General features: G+C 43.6%; 4 protein-coding genes across 8 annotated transcripts in view; 2 read left to right on the top strand and 2 right to left on the bottom strand.

The window, feature by feature from the left end:
* The window catches only part of LOC132465116 (transient receptor potential cation channel subfamily M member 1-like), a 19320-nt gene extending 11684 nt beyond the window's left edge, over window positions 1-7636 (top strand). For 2 of the 4 annotated variants that reach the window (XM_060061846.1, XM_060061844.1), the window contains exons 10-27: window positions 98-198; window positions 380-547; window positions 992-1126; window positions 1234-1284; window positions 1411-1551; window positions 1651-1680; window positions 1818-2107; window positions 2311-2539; window positions 2794-2925; window positions 3019-3150; window positions 3271-3399; window positions 3515-3766; window positions 4029-4221; window positions 4781-4801; window positions 4906-5050; window positions 5152-5357; window positions 5599-5731; window positions 5853-7636. In XM_060061846.1, coding sequence (XP_059917829.1) covers window positions 98-198; window positions 380-547; window positions 992-1126; window positions 1234-1284; window positions 1411-1551; window positions 1651-1680; window positions 1818-2107; window positions 2311-2539; window positions 2794-2925; window positions 3019-3150; window positions 3271-3399; window positions 3515-3766; window positions 4029-4221; window positions 4781-4801; window positions 4906-5050; window positions 5152-5357; window positions 5599-5731; window positions 5853-7344 — 3980 coding nt within the window. In that variant the 3' untranslated portion in view covers window positions 7345-7636. The remainder of the gene's footprint in view (window positions 1-97; window positions 199-379; window positions 548-991; window positions 1127-1233; window positions 1285-1410; window positions 1552-1650; window positions 1681-1817; window positions 2108-2310; window positions 2540-2793; window positions 2926-3018; window positions 3151-3270; window positions 3400-3514; window positions 3767-4028; window positions 4222-4780; window positions 4802-4905; window positions 5051-5151; window positions 5358-5598; window positions 5732-5852) is intronic. The other 2 variants (XM_060061847.1, XM_060061845.1) reach the window with 1 other exon arrangement.
* On the bottom strand, window positions 7379-10280 carry LOC132465217 (ras-related protein Rab-8B-like). Its single transcript, XM_060062047.1, has 9 exons — window positions 10157-10280; window positions 9611-9884; window positions 9435-9495; window positions 9175-9235; window positions 8988-9065; window positions 8794-8883; window positions 8644-8709; window positions 8483-8533; window positions 7379-8359 (listed from the first exon to the last, which is right to left on the bottom strand). The coding sequence occupies exons 2-9, from the start codon at window positions 9732-9734 to the stop codon at window positions 8273-8275; spliced, it is 618 nt and encodes a 205-aa protein (XP_059918030.1). The 5' UTR covers window positions 9735-9884; window positions 10157-10280; the 3' UTR covers window positions 7379-8272.
* Window positions 10128-11621, top strand: rps27l (ribosomal protein S27 like). 2 transcript variants are annotated; one of them, XM_060062060.1, is made up of 4 exons: window positions 10128-10255; window positions 10871-10979; window positions 11175-11285; window positions 11376-11621. In XM_060062060.1, the coding sequence occupies exons 1-4, from the start codon at window positions 10250-10252 to the stop codon at window positions 11402-11404; spliced, it is 255 nt and encodes an 84-aa protein (XP_059918043.1). In that variant the 5' UTR covers window positions 10128-10249; the 3' UTR covers window positions 11405-11621. The 2 variants fall into 2 exon arrangements, with proteins under 2 accessions (XP_059918043.1, XP_059918042.1); XM_060062059.1 differs by having other exon boundaries at window positions 10168-10255; window positions 10853-10979.
* On the bottom strand, window positions 11615-19250 carry dnaja (DnaJ heat shock protein family (Hsp40) member A). The gene is made up of 8 exons (XM_060061990.1): window positions 18998-19250; window positions 18598-18738; window positions 17827-18001; window positions 17225-17329; window positions 16916-17143; window positions 13580-13810; window positions 13390-13490; window positions 11615-12246 (listed from the first exon to the last, which is right to left on the bottom strand). Exons 2-8 carry the CDS (start codon window positions 18727-18729, stop codon window positions 12031-12033), a joined length of 1188 nt encoding a protein of 395 aa, XP_059917973.1. The 5' UTR covers window positions 18730-18738; window positions 18998-19250; the 3' UTR covers window positions 11615-12030.
* Between the last annotated feature and the right edge of the window lie 461 nt (window positions 19251-19711).

Below are 19711 nucleotides of genomic sequence, written 5' to 3' on the forward strand. Positions count from 1 at the left end.
CTTCAGCTTTTTATTTAACTCTCACTCTCTCTTCCAACCCACTCTCTCTCTCCCAATCATGCTATATCTCTCTCTTTGTCCCTGTATCGGTGGGAAGGCACCAATGCGTCCGCCCCTGACCAGCTGAGTCTGGCGCTGGCCTGGAACAGAGTAGATATCGCCCGCAATCAAATCTTTGTTTATGGGCACAATTTACCAGTGAGTCGCATTCAATTTCCCTCCACTTACAAGGAATGCGGCAATGTGCTGCTGCTCATTTAACGTTGACTGCGTTACAAATACCTCACAGAACATACTTTTTTGACACTACAATATCCAAAACGGACTTTAATTAAAACATATAACATGAAATACTAATTAATTTGACTTGCTTGGACAGCCTGCTGGAGCTGTGGCCAACTGTTCGATGTTAGCCTTGGATAAGCCCAAGAGCCCGGTCAGCGGACCCCGCAACAAAGCCAGGGGCAAGAAGGGGAAGGGGAAGGGCAAGGCCAAACCAGAGCCCCCCGAGGAGACGGACCCCAGGAAGCTGGAAATCATTCGCTGGGTGAGAAAAACGTGAAAACACACAACGTTGTGAGGGGGTTAGAACGATGTGTGTGTTTGATTACTGTTAAGACTAATTTACCAACTGGGAATGTGAATGAACTCCTACGTTTGTATTTCCTTTGTTGCACAAAATACATACATATATATATATATACATATGTATGTATATATTTATATAAATATTTGTATTATTTATTTTCTAACATATTCATTATTTTCATACTGCTTTATTTGACATTACATATTTGTTTTCACATCACTGAAAGGGTGTGAAAACCATGAGTTTTACTCATGTACAAAATGTGAGTGGCCCCTGACATGTTTTACTCATGTACAACATGTGAGTGGCCCCTGACATGTTTTACTCATGTACAACATGAGAGTGGCCCCTGACCTGTGTTCCTCCTGACTGTGAGTAAAGCAGTGGCTCTGTGTGTGTTAGGTGAATTCCCTGGAGCAGGCCATGATGGATGCTCTGGTCCTGGACAGAGTGGACTTTGTCAAGCTGCTCCTGGAGAACGGAGTCAATATTCACCACTTCCTCACCATTCCCAGACTAGAGGAGCTCTATAATACGGTGCATAACAGAAATACAGCACAGAAATGAGAAGGCATGAGTCCATCTTCAAAAATGATTAAAATCATGTTTTAGTTCTTATTTTGCCCATTTTGTGTACCATACAGAAACTGGGTCCGGCTAATACCCTGCATGTTGTGGTCAGAGATGTCAAAAAGGTAATATGCATATTCATCATGCTGCCATTTCTTCTTGCGATGTTCCAAGACTCAACTGATGATGCTACCAGCCTTCCCAAAGTGGATCATCTTATTCATGTGGTTGTGCTTTGCTGTGTCCTGCAGGGAAACCTTCCTCCAGATTACCAGATCACCTTGATTGACATTGGCTTGGTGCTGGAGTTTCTTATGGGTGGAGCATACAGGAGCAACTACACCCGCAAGGCTTTCCGCAACCTCTACAACACTCTTTATGGGCTGAAACGGGTACGGGACAGCATGGGGATGTAAAGACATGAAATTACATAATAGTAAACGAGATATGCCTATTGAGTCACCTAATCTGTCGTATTTCTCTCTTTACAGCCTAAAGCTCTGAAACTCCTCGGAATGGAGGTGAGGCATCTTCCCATTGGTCGATGTCCAATGGGACAACGACCAATGGGTCGTTAAGCAGACGAAATGAAAACCCTCTCAGACTTTTGTTTTCTTACGATGTACCTCTAACCAAACAACTTGATTGATTTTATCAGGACGATGAACCTCGAAAGGGTAAAAAGAAGGGCAAGAAAAAGAAAGAGGATGAGGTGGAAATCGACGTGGACGACCCCGAGGTGTGTCGCTTCAAGTTCCCCTTCCACGAAATGATGGTGTGGGCAGTGCTGATGAAGCGCCAGAAGATGGCGCTGTTCCTCTGGCAAAGGGGAGAGGAGGCAATGGCCAAGGCGCTGGTGGCCTGCAAACTCTACAAAGCCATGGCCCACGAGTCCTCTGAGAGTGAGCTGGTGGACGACATCTCTCAAGACCTGGAGAACAACTCAAAGTTAGTCTTCCGTTCTATCAAAAACAGCATAGGGCTTTGCAAGTGAATTACTTTTGATGGGTTATTTAATGGGTTGATATTATTCTCAGTACTTATGATATATTGTGCTTCATCACATCTCAGTGAGGTTCAATGCCGCTAAATTCCTCAATTCCTGTATGATCTGTTGACTACATCTTGGTTGACGCCGTCCTCTCCTGCAGAGAGTTTGGCCAGCTGGCCTACGAACTGTTGGATCAGTCCTACAAGCACGACGAGCAGGTGGCCATGAAGCTGCTCACCTACGAGCTCATCAACTGGAGCAACTCCACCTGCCTGAAGCTGGCGGTGGCTGCCAAGCAACGAGACTTCATCGCTCACACCTGCAGCCAGATGCTGCTGACAGACATGTGGATGGGCTGCCTCAGAATCGGCAAAAACCCTGGTCTCAAGGTGACGAGAAGTGCATAACCATACAGCGCCTAACAAATAACAAGCTTCAACACAGTATTCCACACATGACGGCATTGCTTGTAGACTCCATTGTAAATATATATAATGGTGGACTTTACAGGATGGATTGTGCCAGGGGGGATTCAAACTCCTGTTACCGGCATTGTTAATGCCATGCTAGAGCTAGACGCGACTGCACTGTTGTAATTTATTTGTCATTAGTTGTAAGAGTGCCATTTTTCTGATCCACAAAGGTTATTCTGGGAATCATGTTCCCTCCTCTGATTATGCTCCTGGACTTCCGTGTCGGCGATGACACGTCTTACCAAGGCCCGGTCGTAGGAGAAGCCGGGAAGGACAAGGACGATGACAACAAGTCCAGACAGGTCTGTGTCCCCACCCGACCACTTCTCATGCAATCATATCATGAACCCCCAATACAGGGACAGCCATACTCACTCCTTTCGTGTGCTCTCCAGGACGCCAACAATGACACCATGTCTCGGAAAGGAGATGAAGAAGAGGGAAGCACTCACGTCCGCAAGATCCCCATCGGAAAACGCTACTTTGAGTTCTATGACGCGCCCTTCACCAAGTTCTGGTTCAACACGGTATGTTGGCCTTCTCCCTGTTCAGCTGAATGTACCGGACTTAACCCGGTTCTCGACAGAGCCAATCGTGACCACTCATGGGTGATAATGATTGGCTTGTGAATGCTTTCTACCTGGTAGATCGCCTATCTGGTGTACCTGATGCTGTACAACTACATCATCCTGGTGAAGATGGAGAGATGGCCCTCTCTGCAAGAGTGGATCGTCATCTCTTACATCCTCACACTGGGCACCGAGAAAGTCCGGCAGGTAGACCACAAAACAGAAAAATCTTCATTTTCAACCAATACAGAATCATTTAGAAGTATTCATAGAATTTTGTATAATAATATATATTTCATGTTGTCACTTCCCTTCTCCCTAGATCCTGATGTCAGAGCCGGGGAAGCTGAAGCAGAAGATCAATGTTTGGCTTGAGGAGTACTGGAACATCACGGACCTGGCAGCCATCATTACCTTCCTGATGGGCCTCATGCTCAGGCTACAGCACGAGCCATACCTGGGCTACGGCCGGGTCATCTACTGCATCGACATCATCTTCTGGTACATCCGCGTGCTCGACATCTTTGGCGTCAACAAATACCTGGGCCCTTACGTCATGATGATAGGAAAAATGGTAAGTGTGCCTTACAAATCATACTGGTGAATGTGGTTGACAGGCTGTCTCTTTTCATCCTGCTCCTTATGCATTATTTTTATTGCTAAACTGAATTTTGTGGACAAGTACTTAATTCAGACACACATTCCTAATACATAGTACACATGACCCAAAAATAATGACATTAAGAATCTTGGTGATCCTGCATGATCATTGGTTCTTGCAGATGATTGACATGATGTACTTTGTGGTGATCCTGCCTGTTCATTGGTTCTTGCAGATGATTGACATGATGTACTTCGTGGTGATCATGCTGGTGGTGCTAATGAGCTTCGGCGTGTCGCGGCAGGCCATCCTCCACCCTGACGAGGAGCCCACCTGGAGGCTGGCCAGGAACATCTTCTACATGCCCTACTGGATGATTTATGGGGAGGTTTTTGCGGACTCGATAGACCGTAAGACTAGAATTCATAGTAAGATTCTGTTTCCTCACTCTGGGCAGATGATCAGACCCGTGCTGTGTTCGCTGCTTTCTGCAAATGAGTGGCAATAGATTTGATTATAAGTCATTGCATTTGTTTGTGGCCTCCTGAAAGAGCAGCTTTAATCTAATTTCTAATGGAAGTACTAATATTAAGTACTCAAATAATGTGTTTAATTTGTAAATTGATGATCATCTGCCAAATTGTTTAGTTAACCGTGCTTTTTCTGTAAAGGTGAATGTTAGATAAATTCTACAAATTAAAAGCCGGGATTACAAAAAAAGCTAAAAGTTATTAAAAAAAGATGGCTGAATTTATCAATAGAAAAGTCTATAATTCAATATATTAAACAAAATACTTAAATTAAGCTCTAGACACAGTTCAGACACTCCATCTAGGTCACTCAATTATAAGAGCTAAGAATTTTATATAAGGATAGTACTAAATAGTTAGTAGTTAATCTTAAAATAACTCAGTCAAAAGTTAAAAGCTAAGTTGTAACGCTACCCTCTACTCGTTTTTTATTGTGCTTTTCCGGAATATCCTCAAGTCTACGCTATGGAAATCAATCGTGAGTATTGACTGATTGCGGTACTCAAATGTGCAGCTAAACACATTGAAGAAACAGTCCCATACTTTCAGCTCTTCATCAAAACCCACCGTCTTCCTCCACAGCACCCTGTGGTGAACACTTGTACGATGAGGACGGTAAGAAGCTCCCACCGTGCATCCCTGGTGCCTGGCTCACCCCTGCCCTCATGGCAGGCTACCTCCTGGTCGCCAATATCCTTCTGGTCAACCTGCTCATCGCTGTCTTCAAGTAGGCCTTTCATGCTCCACTGTTGTGCACTGTGATGTACGATAAGCACACGTTGATGCCTTGTTTGTGCTGACTGACCACTGACCTTTTAATTCCAACAGCAACACCTTCATGGAGGTGAAGTCCATCTCCAACCAGGTGTGGAAGTTTCAGAGATATCAGCTGATCATGACCTTCCATGACCGGCCCATCCTGCCCCCTCCGCTCATCATCTTCAGCCACCTCTACATCGTCTTCAACAGGCTGTTCCGACGATGTGCCAAGAAGAAGGTGGAGGGGGAGCTGGACGAGAAGGACAGAGGACTCAGTGAGTATTGGTCCAGAGACACTCACCGATAGTTTTGATCCTCGATCCGTCACCGAGTAAGACCCCCTAACCCGGCCATACCGCTCCGGAGTGTGTGAATGTGAGGAATTAAACTTAAAAGAGCTTTGAGTAGTCAGAGGTTAGAAAAGCACTATATGAATGCAGTCCATCTATCATTTGGGGCCAATAGATCCTTTTCTGCTTCCTAACCCTAATCCTTGCCCCGGTTAATTCCCGACAGAGCTCAGGCTGAACCCAGAGGAGCTTAAGAGTCTGTACGAGTTCGAGGAACAGTGTGTGGAGGAATATTTCCGTGAGAAGGAAGATGAGCAGCAGTCCTCCAGCGATGAGCGCATTAAGGTTACCTCCAATCGGTAAGGGATACCATTTAATCACACTTGGATGGCTTAGTGAAGGCCTGTTCAGATGTTCATTCTGCGGTTGTAGATTGACAGTACATATTATCCTCAAACCTTTCCCGGCTGTCCCTGCCAGAGTTGAGAACATGTCCATGCGTCTGGAGGAGGTGAACGAGAGGGAGAACACCATGAAGGCCACCCTGCAGACGGTGGATCTGCGCCTGGCCCAACTTGAGGAGATTCACGGGCGAATGGCGACGGCCCTGGAGAAGCTGGCAGGCGTGGACCGAGGGGAACTGACTCGCACGTACTCCCGCAACTCCTCGGTGGGAGACCCCTCCTCCCTGATGCGCCAGAGTAGCATCAACAGCGCAGACGGCTACAGCCTCTACCGCTTCCACATGGACCTGGAGGAGACGGCAGCCAAGCAGAAGGAAGCAGAGGAGGTGGGGAAGACAGGACTGGAGAGGCAGAGGAGCCTTCGACAGTCAGCCAGCTCCATCAGCCCCAAGGAGTACGGCCCCACGTTGGACGTCAGCGGGCCAGAGAGGGTTCGAACAAGCTCCTGTGTGGATATCCTCATATCACCGTGTGAGCAAAAGTCCTCATCCCGAGAAGGAAGTCAAGAAAATGTCACCCACAGTTCGTCTGATTTGACACCAGATGCTAGCTACCCACTGGCCAAATCACTGCCCAAACTACGTCCAGAGATGGATAAACTTAAAATTGTCCCGACCAGTGCCAAAAGGGCCAAATCCTTAAGACAATATCCCTCTGAAGAACAGAGAACAGGTCCCAAGAGGGCTATGAGTATAGTAAACATTGTCCCAGATATGACAGAATCAGAGCAAGACGCTCAAACCACACAGAAGGCACAACCCTGGCAACCCACCTCTTCTTCACCCCAGAGGACTAAATCATTGAGATGTTTGCCAAGAGAAAGCCCACGGAAGTCAATTAGAACAAGGAGGGCTTCGAGCGGCTTGGTCCTTATCCAGGGGGGCGAGGGTCATGAGTTACAGCAACCGTTGGACACCAAATCGCTGGTGGAACAGTTTACGGAAGATGTCCAACTGCAGCCGGTTGACAGCTTGCTTGCGGTCAACACCCTCAGTCTCTCTGAGCATATACCCCCAATGGTCCCGACTCCGGCCCAGAAGCTTGACGTTCCCCAGGCGCTTGAAGAACCTAGCGCAGCCGTACCGGACCAGGAGCCTCCTAGTGACGGGACACCTTCAGACATAGCAGGATCCGCTTCAGAAACCAATCTATGTGAAAAGGAACCGCCTCCCAGTCTGAGGGTAGCCGATGAGGCGGTGGTGTCATCCCAACGGTCATGGAGCTGGAATACAGGTGACATGGAGGCCAGGGGCTTGACTGTGCCCTTCAAGTCAAGAGTCTCAAGCAGTCTGACGGACATTGCTGGGGCATCTCTTGTTCTGACTGATACTCTGCAACGTGGAGAAGGAGAGGGAGAACTACTGAGGAGTGCAGATGAGCATGTGGTGGAAGACGGAGCTGATAAGGTGGAGGCCTCTGGAACAATGGAGGTCCAAAGTGGCAACACAGAAAGCCAGGAGAATAAAGAACCGGAGGGGATGGAACCAGAGCAAAGAGCACCCGAGTGAAAGTCACACCGAAACAAGGCAGCAGGAAGCAGTATGACAATCAAAGAAACAAGACTTTTAATTAACAATCAACACCACAGCTCAGTCAGTATCATAAATAGGTTATTGCAAAATGAAATACCACGCTTGTTAAAAGTCACATTTAACATCTTTACTGAAACATATTAGTGTGAAATTTCGACCATTACAGCTGTGCAAAGTACTTTGATGTGAATGTTGGCAATTTAAGTTTAATGTATGAATGTATACTATACAAGTTGAAATTAAAATAAAATAAATAATGCGCAGCCCATTTATTTGTTTTGATGTGTAAACTTTTCTGGTTTAATACCACCACACGATTGGCACACTACTTTCTATAAACACATAAATAAAAACCTATCGTTTAAATATTTGAACATTCATATTCATATAACATGAAACCTGTATACATAATAAGCATACAGAAGTCAACCTATGTCCCACATATCTGCCTCCTATATGAATAATACCATGGACGACCAGTTACATGTAGACTTTAGCCATAAGATCCCACGGCATACAGAGACTTTCCTTGCTCTATCTCGAAACAACAACAATAGCAGCTTATGAGACAAAAAAAAGCATGATTTTCTTTTTTTTTGCAATTGCAACCGCATCTGGAAATCAGTGGCCATTCATGCCTTCTTAACCCGGTCTCCTGCAATCAAACGCTGCAGGCTAACTATATGTGACTATCTCTCTCCGCTGGCCGGAGGCTATCCTGTGTGCAGGTTTCGCTTGTATCTTTTGTTTCCAATACTTCTCAGGATAGAGACACAAGGCAGAGCCCGCTGTGGTCTTCAGGGAAGGAGAACAGCCAAGCTGCTACCCAAAGGCGGTTTAGAAGTAGGAACCATCCCCAAAAACAAACCAGTTGCTCCAGAGCAGCCACCATCGGACGAGTCCTTTAGAGAAGAGCGCACTTGAAAAACTTCATCCTCCTCGACTTCTTTTCTGTGATTTTGAGCGACCCTTCCGCTCCTGATGCTTCGGTCTACCAGAAGAGAACAAACAGAAGAGGAGAAGAAAAAGAGTAGCAAATGAGATTCATTTAAATAAAACGACCAAGCCTTAATTCACATAAATATAAAACTATATATCCATAATTTGTGCTTACCGTCTTTGTGCTAAGATTCTGCAGGATGTCTCTGGCTATTGTATAAAAAGCCTAGAGTGAAGAGAAATTATATGACAAAGGAATTGGGTATGAAGTATTTGAAAAGATAAAATATTCTGAAAAATGTAGGGGAATAGTTATAAAAAAACAAAAACACTTACCTCCTCTACATTTAAACTGGACTTGGCACTGGTTTCCAAGAACTTAATTCCGTAATCAATAGCCAGCTTTGTAAAATACAAAATAAATACTACATTAGTAACATTGCTTACTTACACTAAAGCTGGATCTAAAGGAGTGATTCTACTCACCTTCTCCCCCCTGTCTTTGGACACTTGTCTCCGGTCACTTATGTCACACTTGTTGCCCAGAATCATCTTCTCTACATCTGAGGATGCATGCTTCGGGAACAACAAGTATAAGTGTATTAAAGCACTCAACAGATAAGAATTGGGTTTAATTGACCCTCAACGGGTATGATATACCCTGTTATTGAAGCGTGTACCTCTTCAATATTTCTTATCCAGTTCTTTATGTTTTCAAAAGACTTCTCGTTGCAGATGTCATACACCAGCATTATGCCCTGTGTGGAGAGAGGAATATGGGTTTTTCACAACACACACACAGCCATTTTATAACCACAATATAATGGAATATTAGTGTGACACTGATCATATAAGTGTGTGTCTCACCATGGCTCCTCTGTAGTAGGCTGTGGTGATGGTTCTGAACCGCTCCTGGCCTGCAGTGTCCCTTTGAGCGACAATTTGAAGACATGCGGTTTAAATTCAAAATTAATAATTTATATTCTGACTGGATAACAGTCTGAGTAATGATAAGAGCATAGGCCTACGACAACTAATTACTAAACATAAGGACGTCGAGATGAAAGCCCTTTCTCTGTATTTATATTCAAATTGCAGGCTAATCAGGGAAAGACATTGCCACTTACCAAATCTGGAGCTTCACTCTCTTCCCATTCAGCTCTATTGTTCGGATCTTAAAATCAATACCTGCATTGCAATCGGACACCACAAAACACGTGCGTTAAATCATTGCATGTGAATACCTCTGTTGTGTGACACAGCCATTGACGATCGATGCTACATTATTTCACTGTAGACCCACCTATGGTTGATATGAACGTGGTGTTGAACGCGTCCTCGCTGAACCTGAACAGGAGACACGTCTTCCCCACTCCGCTGTCCCCGATGAGCAACAGCTTGAACAGGTAGTCATATGTTTTCGCCATTGAAACGCCTATGCATTAATAACGGGTTGATACACCGGAATCCCCCTGTCTGGAGATCCTCACCAGCTGTCGCTCAGAGCCACCGGCGAACACGTGACGTCACGTAATGGGCCCGTCGCACCCTGGTCTATGTAGTTCACAGAGGGACCTCTACAAATATATAAATAGGGATATATCGATATAGATAGAGATACAGCTATTGCATTTTGAAAAATGTAAAAACACGTCAATATAATTCCTAAACAAAAAAATCATAATTTCTCAAACGTCATTGTTTAAATACATTATATTCCCATAATAGCCCCTAGTTAAACGATGCATACAAAAAAACGTAGTTACATACGTTGGTGCATTACTAGGTTAGTAATAACAATAAATACCACAAATATGCACCACGTTATGGTTTAGTCTAGAAGACCCACCTCCAAAACACCCTAGTGGATCTGCTGTGCTGCTGCAGTGGACCAATCAGGCGAAACTACGACCAACAACAACCAACTTCGTACTCCATCACAATGCCTGTAAGTAACACTGTTTAACTCTCTCAGCCCCTTATGGTTATTAATATGAAAGCTAAGTGACATCCAGATCCTCGATATAACTGTCAGTATGGCAGAAGCACATGTGATGCAGCTAGCATGCTAAGCAGCCTGAACTGCTCCCCTGACGTGGGATTCTAACGGAAACTTAATGGTAAACATGTTTAAGTACTGACTTACACCTGAGGTGTGAGCCTCTTTAAAACGCCAATACAACCACCAGTTCCAACCAGTACAATAACGGCTTTGGACATCTTAATATGGGAACCATCAACATGCCTGATGCAGTCTTTTTCTTTTAATTAAAGTTGCATACGCATGCACGGTTTGGCTTTCTTCTAGCTGGCAACAGGCCTACTAACGACATAAACTGCTCAAAGTTCAATAAACGTACAGTATCTTGCCGTAGAGTATCCGTAAGATTGTCTGAATCGATTTTCTTATGTAGTAAGCGTAGGCAGTGACGTGTCCTGACATGCCCATCGGCCTATTCTAGGCTTATCTGGTGCGTACTTATTTCGTGTAAACGGACACAATCGTCGAGGTTTGTGTGATAATACATTGTTATAGTTTCCTAAGGTTTGTGTTGTGTCTCAGCTCGCAAAAGACCTTCTGCATCCTTCTCTGGATGATGAGCGAATGCATCACAAGAAGAAGCGACTCGTCCAGAGCCCCAACTCGTTCTTCATGGACGTGAAGTGCCCAGGTACAATAACGTCACAAACCGTGCTCCAATAAGTTACAAAGCACATAGTGTAATCATAGTTTGATAGCATAACCTAAAGTAAAAAAAAAGTTGAAAAACACAACTTATCAGTCACGAGTCCGACCATAAGGACAGCTACATCGGATGGAATTCGGCATCAAAACCAATCGTAAAAAAAACGCTCCATTTCTTCAGGTTGCTACAAGATCACCACAGTGTTCAGCCACGCACAGACCGTGGTGCTATGCTTGGGCTGCTCCACAGTGCTGTGCCAGCCCACCGGAGGCAAGGCCAGACTCACTGAGGGTACCTTTAGCTCATTTGTATTAAAAAAAAAAAAAAGCATAATTGAAAACACTAACGAACCTGAATTAATTGTCATTTGTTTTTGTTTAGGCTGCTCGTTCAGGAAAAAGCAACACTGAGCACAGGAAATGCCATATGTTGGAGCCCCACTCAGTGCCTGAACACACCGTGGACTCAAATCAACTTTATGAACGTTATGTGGTTGATTAGCTCAACACTAATGTCATTAAGACATTACTTTGATAGTAATCTTTCATGAAGATTTATCTTGTATCAAAAGGAAATAAATGCAATGTAATTTCATCTGAACAGAATAAATCATGAAGCTGTTTAAAAGGTGGATTTTGAGTTTTATTGAAAGAAAAAAAAAAACCAATGAAACGCTGAATGCAATATCAGGACCTTTACCTTCACAGAAAGCATACTAGAACTCCATTCCAGTCAGATGTGACATTTCTCAATTAGGAACATGCATAGAAAACAAATACACAAAACATTCACATCAGGAAGATACGAGACGGAAAACCCCAAATAAACTTGTAATAGCTACCGTGTGATAAGCTGTTTTACTAGCATATGGATAACCAAGGGGAACCGAAACAGGAAGGGGACGAATAAAGTTGGCTAAAGCAATGACCTGTCATGTCAGAAGTCAGACCATGATGACTTTGCACTGTTTTAACTCTTGTGGTGTGGAGGACTTAAGGCCTGTGACGTTCACGTTGCATCCTAAATAAAAAGGTAATCACTGGGTCTGGCACTGCACCCCTTGCCTTTGACCCTCGTCGTCTTCCTCGTAGGCCTCGCGACTGCTGCCCCTCTGCTGTGATTGGCTGTCCGCCTCGCTGAGGGTCACCTCCTCCATGTCATCAGAAACCACCACCTCGTCTCTGGCCGGCAGCAGCCTCTCTAACTGGAACATCAGGTGCTCTGGGAGCCAGTGTTTCTCTGGGAACTCCACCTTTGGATAATAAAAGATCATGCAAATCCATTGAAATCGTGTGGTGCGTTAAATAGGTCCAGAATGGGTAGATGGCGTATATTAGGGGTGGGGGAAAAAAAAAATCGATTTTCAGATTTTAATCGATTCTCTCTAGAACGATTCGTTCTCGATTCAGAAAGGTTCATAATCGGAATTTTAAAAATGAAATTAGTTCGCCTGCTGCAACATTCTGTTCGCCCGCTGCAGAACGCAACAGAAAACTCCCCTCTCTGCTCCGCTATACACGCATGCGCACTAAGCGCACTAAACGCACATGTTGAATGTTTATAAACAAAAGCCGTTTCTCAATTCTCGTACTTGTGCGTGCTCGTGGACTCGTGAAACGTCATCAGTCGTTGCCCGAGCACTGTTCCAATTTGAAGCACGCATCAAGCGAGTACTGTCGTAAAACCCGGAAGTGTTCTTGATGCGTGCTCGATCTCGCCGTTTCACCGAGCATGCATCGGAGGTGGCTCGTGTGTGCTTGCAATCGCTATAAATCCCAGGATGCATTTCGCACTCGCAGCAGTACGATGGCGGACAATATGGAGAAGACGCACAACTGTTGCTTAAGTTACTCTTAACTTATATATCTATTTCTATGATATAATAATAATAATATATATATATATCGGAAGTGCATTATTTTCTTTCTCAGGGACATGCTGCTTATTATCAAAAATAAAAGTGGCATTTTGTGTTTGAAGTCTTATTCTTATCATTGACTAAGAGCAGCTTTTTCTTTAATAATTTAAAAGAAAAATGTATGTATTTACATTTTAACTAGGCTACTTCCATATTGTGTTGAAATGCAAGCTGCATTGGTTATTGTGTTGTCGATAGAAATTCATATTTGTGACAAAGATATTTTTTCTTTTATAAAAAGGTAATTCATCTATTGATTTTTTTGAGCAATGCAATAATCGATGCAACTTGCATTTCAACATAAAATGGATGTGTTAAAAAAAAAAAATATATATATTTTTTATTACAAAATCGATTTAAAAACGATAATCGATAATCGATTTTAAATCGAATCGTGAGGTGCCAAGAGATTCCCACCCCTAGCGTATATGCACTCCAGCCACCATAGAGAACCGTTGTTTCCTCTAGGAATCTCACCTGAAACTGAACGAAGAGCTGTCCCTTATCGAAAGGTTCCCGGTAGATTGGCATGCCTTCGGTCTGAACACATTTGAGGTCGTTGTGCTTCACCACTTCACCTGGAAACCGAGAGAAAGAGAAAGATGCAACTGGTGTATATTTTAACTGGTACATGGCTAAGTACACGAGTGCCACTGCGATACAGTACCTGGCTGTGTGCTGATGATGAGGGTTCTGCTGTCCAGCGTCAGGATGGCCTTCTTGAATCCACAGAGAGCTTCGACCAGCTTGATCTCCATCTGCATGATCAGGTTATCCTCTTGCCGCGTGAACACAGGATGCTCCTTCTGGTCCAACACGATGATAACATCACCAGGCTCTAGTCCCGGCTCCTGGTCGCCCTCCCCGTGGAATGTGATTCTCTGTCCATCTTTCATTCCTTTCAAATGGAGCGTCATTAGATGAGTTTCAATGCCTCCAATGTATGATATATAATTGTATTTTAAATTAAATATGTAATTCTTAATAAATATTGACATCAGTAGTTTTATTATGCTAAAATGATTAGAGCACTATACAATTGTATTAGTAATACAGAAACATGAGTAATACGGTATTTACTCATGTTTCTCACAAACTCAAAAACAAAAACTCAATTTACCATTTCTTTATGTTACATTTGAACCTGATAACCTAACAGTCGTTTTACTGAGCCAACCTCAACACATCATCACGCAGCACATCTGAATCTTTATTTACTTTTTAAGATAACTAGCTTGAATGCTGCTTACAACACCGATTTCACAATTGCATTACTATTTTTAACTGACGGGACTAGCGACAATATCTGTATGTGCGATTACCGCTCGTACTTTGAGTGGATGATTAAGACGGGCCTGTCTGTGGTGCCACAGGAGAAGGAGGAGACAGGAGGAGCCTTTTCAACTCGGAGACAGTCGAAGGTACTGCATTTGACCTTTATTTGATGCACAATGCTAATGTGCTTGGCCATTGAGGTTGTGTTCCCCCCTTTACAATAAATGATTTTCGCCCGTTCAGCCATCCTCGCGAGCAAAGTTAACTGCCAGACTTCACTAGTTTTACTTGTAATACTGTTTGCTTACAATTCCATTCAAAAACATTGGTGGACACGCTGCAGTGATTGGATTGATTTGATTTAAATGCCGTGACTCGAGGGACCCAACATTACGTTACAGGACTTACGGCACAAAGAAAATAATAAATGAACGACGGGACTCGATAGTGGTATCGAAAAAAAAAATAAGGTGATAGAACCGGGTTTCGATTCTCATCCCTACTAACGAGTACTGACGAAGAGAATTATTTACATGAGCGATAGTACGTTAAGAAAGCCGCTTTTGACGGTTTGTATTTTTTTTTGGGGTTAAACCTTAATGGTTTCGTGTAGTACTGTGCTGTGCTCAACTGTAGACTTTTCGTTTCCTGACATTGGGTATGATCCTCGGTGGTGTAGAATAGAATGCTCTACTTGGAAGATAAAATGATTGGATAGTCCACTGCCATTACAAAGGGATTATCAAACTAACATTAAGGAAAGCTCCAACAATTTTTTCATGGATAATTGATCAGCTTTTCCTTCTTGTAACCTAGCATTGCTTGGTTACCCGTCGCAATGCTGGTTTCACTCATTTTCCCCCCCCATTTTCCCAATGGAACGTCCCGCTGCTACACAAGAACAATTAACCGACACAGCCATTAGACCAGTCAAGACAACATTGACTAAATGCCTGTCGAAGACACAAATCATCAAAGAGTCGAGGCCATCCCTTATTTCATTGCTTTATCAATGTTTGCCCTCATTGACATGAATATGTTTCTCTTTTCCTAAATTAGCAGTTTAAATGATATTAGGCAACATTAAGTGGGGAGGGAAGTGTATTTAATAAAGTTAAAAGTTTGAGGGTGTGTCCGGGGTCAGAATGGGCATTTGGTGGGTGACTTCCATCGGACATGACCGGTCTTTAAAGGCATGACTCTGTTTTACCTCATTTGACAAATAACTATGAATTTTATTAATAACCATTTGTAAACATAAACCTATGCTTGTTCTCCATCCCGACCTCATCTCATCCTAAAAAGCACCTCCTTTCACGGCGCCGTCTTTCCCTGGCGTTAACTGTGCAACTTGTGACGCATGCTTTGAATCCGTCTAATGCCCACTGATTCTATTCAGCTCATGCCACTAACCTCTTCTGCATGTACATTCTTTTTTAATCAAATGTAATTAATTCAGTAAATGCACCAAGGTTCTCTCTCCATAAACTACACAGGTGTTTATTTAGAACAGATTTCTCTACAATCTGCTAGACTTATTATGGAATTGAGCGTGGCCAATTTCTGATATTGTGCATTTGAGCTACTTGTCATTACATAGGCAGCTCTGGCTATACTGTGCACCTTCGGTATTTCACCTAATTGAATGTTTAATTGGACAATAGAAATGGTTTGGTTGGTTGGAAATATTTGCTGATTGAAAGGCACATTGATGGCAGAATACACGCATGTAATTGTTTCATCGCAAAATAAACTAGCTCCACTAGTCTCTACAGGACCGGCCAATGACTGTATAAGAAACGTCTGCTCCTGTGTGAACATAGCATTAGGTCCAACAACTGTATAAGAACCATCTGGTCCTGTGTGAGCATAACATTACTGATAGTCAGTACTGTCTTCTTTGGTGCTAGCCAGCCAAAGACTGTCATCTAAGGTTTACTACTAGTAGGTCTACAACGTACCGCCGTCTGCTGGCCAAAGACCACACTGCAGCCATAATCAAGTCATTCAGAGATGACTATGCTTTAAGCTATCTCAGTTAACCCTCTCTTTGGGAGTCAGGATTTTGCTTTGGTGGACAATGAAATTACTTTGCCGCCGGCCAAAGAATATTCAATGTATTAAACCCTGCGTGCAACTTCAAAATTTCCTCCATAGGAACGTCGATGGTGTGTTCTTCTAATTTACAATTAATAAATTAGAAACACTAATAAAAAGGCCATGCGTCGTAAAGGTTTGGGTCAATTTGTTGACACTCCAGGTTAATTATTTGTCTATTTTGAGAAGTAATTCAGCAAAGATAATTGTTCAATTCATCCCCTCTCAAGGTATACAACCAGAAGGTGGGTTGATGTAACTCGCATGTAACTCGGCAACAAAGTAACTTGCTTCAGCAGAAGAGTTATTTACTAACTTCAAACAAGATTTCTCCACGTGCTAGAATGATCAGCTGCATGTTCAAACCAAGTCAACCTTTCTTTGTCTGTTTGTGGGAACAAAATATATCCCAATTTCAGAATGTGCATTCTGTGTGACAGGATGAGTTTAATAGAAAACATGGCCGATTTATTTAGACAAGCTGGGTTCTTAGCCAACAGGCCAAATCCTTTAAAAGCCCTCAGTTCTATCATTCTGAACCATTAGCACTCATGGAATTCCTCTGGTCTAATCTATCATAATTACTCGACCAAAACGGCCTGGTTTAGGAACGGCTTCACGAAAGACCCACCTTTGTCAATGTGGACCTCGAGGACCTTCTTAGTGCGCTCCACCTTGTGGCCGTTGCAGGTCTTGCAGCGGTCCTTGGAGCTGAACTTCTCGCCCTGGCCCTGGCAGTCGGCACACATGCTCTGGATCTGCTGAATCATTCCCGGTCCGATCTGCTGCACTTTGATCGTCACGCCTCTTCCTTTACAGCTGAGACACTTCTCCAGGGCTCCCTTCTTACCACCATAACCTGTCCAATAAAATCAATCGTGTTTTCTTAGGTTCGTAACGAGAGCCTAGGATTTCATATGAATGAATGAATGAAACCTACCTTCACATTTTTCACAGATGACATTCTTCTGGAGCCCTAGCTTCCTGGTGCCTCCGTTGTACATCTCGTCTAGAGTCACGCTGAGCTGATGGACCACGTTCTTCCCTGAACACAACAAGGAGGACAAAGTCATCAAGGAGTCTCCATCGTATTTGAACGTATTCATCGTGAACGTCATTGCTCATATCTCTGTGTTTGTTTGTGCTTTTGTTAATACAGTATAAATTTTTCCACCATGTACTTTTCCGTTCTAATTCACTATTCTGTCGGTTCTAGCGTATTGCAATGACTGGACTGGATGCCTGGAATCTCCTCACCGTTAACCAGCCAGCACCACATAACCAATTTAATATGATGTGCATGTATTTACCTGTATGTCAATTATGGCACCCATTGCACTCCTGACCATCCCTGGAAGAAGGGATCCCCTACTATGCGTTTCTTCTCAAGATTTCTTCCTTGCTAAGGGAGTTTTTTCTTGCCCGTGTGGAGGCTTGGGTAAAGGGGGGCGTCATAAATATTTGGCCTGTTAAGCCCTTTGAGACTGTAATGGTGATTAAGGGCAGTACAAATGAAATTGAATTGAATATCTTGATGCGTACCTCTTCTCTCCCTCTGAGTCCTTCCTCCGCCGCCGAAGAACATGTTGAAGATATCCGTGGGGGAGCCGCCGCCAGACATGCCCCCCTCCTTAATGGCTTGCTCCCCACCTTGGTCGTACAGATCCCTCTTCTTTGCATCCGATAGCACCTCGTACGCTTGGGATATCAGCTTGAACTGTTTGAGGGGGGGTTTAAACGAGTTGCGCAGCAATGAGCTTATTACACCACACAGGTTGTTGTGTAACACAACACTTTTTTTGTGCATTTATTCAAAATAATTGCCCTTTGTGCGCCCTGCCCTGTGACTAAAGTCCACCACCAGCCTGGGTGAAAAATGTTGTGACTAGACGACATACGTGTGTGTGTTTCTTCTGTAACAATACAAATAATTAATCTCATTCAGCAACACTATTATCAAGGGAAAATGGTTATGGTAGACGACCCCTTTTAGCCAATACACCTTTTGGATGGTTGAATTTAAAAGACCAGGTCAGACTAATGGAGAAATATGGAGTTCAAGACAATGGTGATTTAATAACGAATTGCATTGCAAATTGCAATGCAACTGTACTAAGGCGTAAATTTTTGTTACGAGCTGTCAAGAGATGATAACTTCAGGCAGAGTGAAGAGACCTCAACATGACTCTGATAGCTTTCCAGAGAGTTCCTGGCATTCTGCTGCCTCATTCTAACAGGCGTGCGTTCTAAAATAGAAGCAGCCGTCCCTCTCCATAAAGGGCCGGCCTGACGGGCACATCTCCCAGTACGTACCCTCTCTCCTTCACTGGGGTTCTTGTCCGGATGATATTTTAATGCTAGTTTTCTGTACGCCTTTTTGATCTCATCTGGCGAAGCTTGAGCCTTCACACCCAGGAGGTCGTAGAAACCGGTCTCATGAACCATGATGGCAACCTAAACGACAAGGGGAGCGAGGAAAAATAATTGTGAATGAATCAGTGAAATTAGGCAATTTAGATAGCACTCAAATGCAGTAACTTCATGTGATAGCCGCACCAGAAGAGTAGCGATCCCTAGCATGGGGGTAAGGGGCTACCCAGCATGGGCTAACGCAGTCACATGGAGAACATAGTTAAAAATAGTACGTCCTACTTTGGCGTTGAATATCGCCTGCCTTTATCTAATTATGTGTATTGTAAAATGCAATACTTACTTTTCCGTCTCAGGGTAGGATATTCCTTTCAGCAAAACGACCCTTATCAGGAAGATGGCTGCTTCTTATAACAGGCGACTGCCGAGAGCAGAATATTCTGGAGCGCAGGGGCCGGAGGACAGTGTTGCCAGATTGGGACATATTTCCCGCCCAAACTGGCAACACTGTTGTTGCCAGTTGTGCCAGATTGGGGGAAAATCTAAACCAATCTGGCAACACTGAGCGCAGGGGGGCCGGAGAAGGTGCCCCCCCCGGATGTTGAAACACACATAGAAGAGTCTCGAAAAGACCGGAGCGGAAGTGGGTTGTGTACCCAGTCTGCCCACCACCAACCCAGAGCAAGCCCATAGAGAGAGGAGTTGCGACAATAGATATATATATTATTAACTACTATGAAATAGTATTATTTTTATTAAGCAATGGGTGAGACAACAAGAAGGTGTGTGTGTGTGTGTGTGTGTATCAAACTTGAAAAACTAGAACAAAGTGAAGTAACAGGGATGAATATTGTGTATATATATATATATATATATATATATATATATATATATATATATATATATATATATATAAGCAATGGAAATTAATGATCTCCTACGCCGTTAATGGATGCTTTGGAACTATGCGAGGCTCCAGACCCCGGAAGTAGGCGGCAAAAAACGCTACAACGGAGTCCAATGGAAGCGTCGCCAGTTATATCTATCACTAGGCACC

This window comes from Gadus macrocephalus, chromosome 9 (assembly GCF_031168955.1).
Source record: "Gadus macrocephalus chromosome 9, ASM3116895v1".
NCBI classification, from domain to species: Eukaryota; Metazoa; Chordata; class Actinopteri; order Gadiformes; family Gadidae; genus Gadus; species Gadus macrocephalus.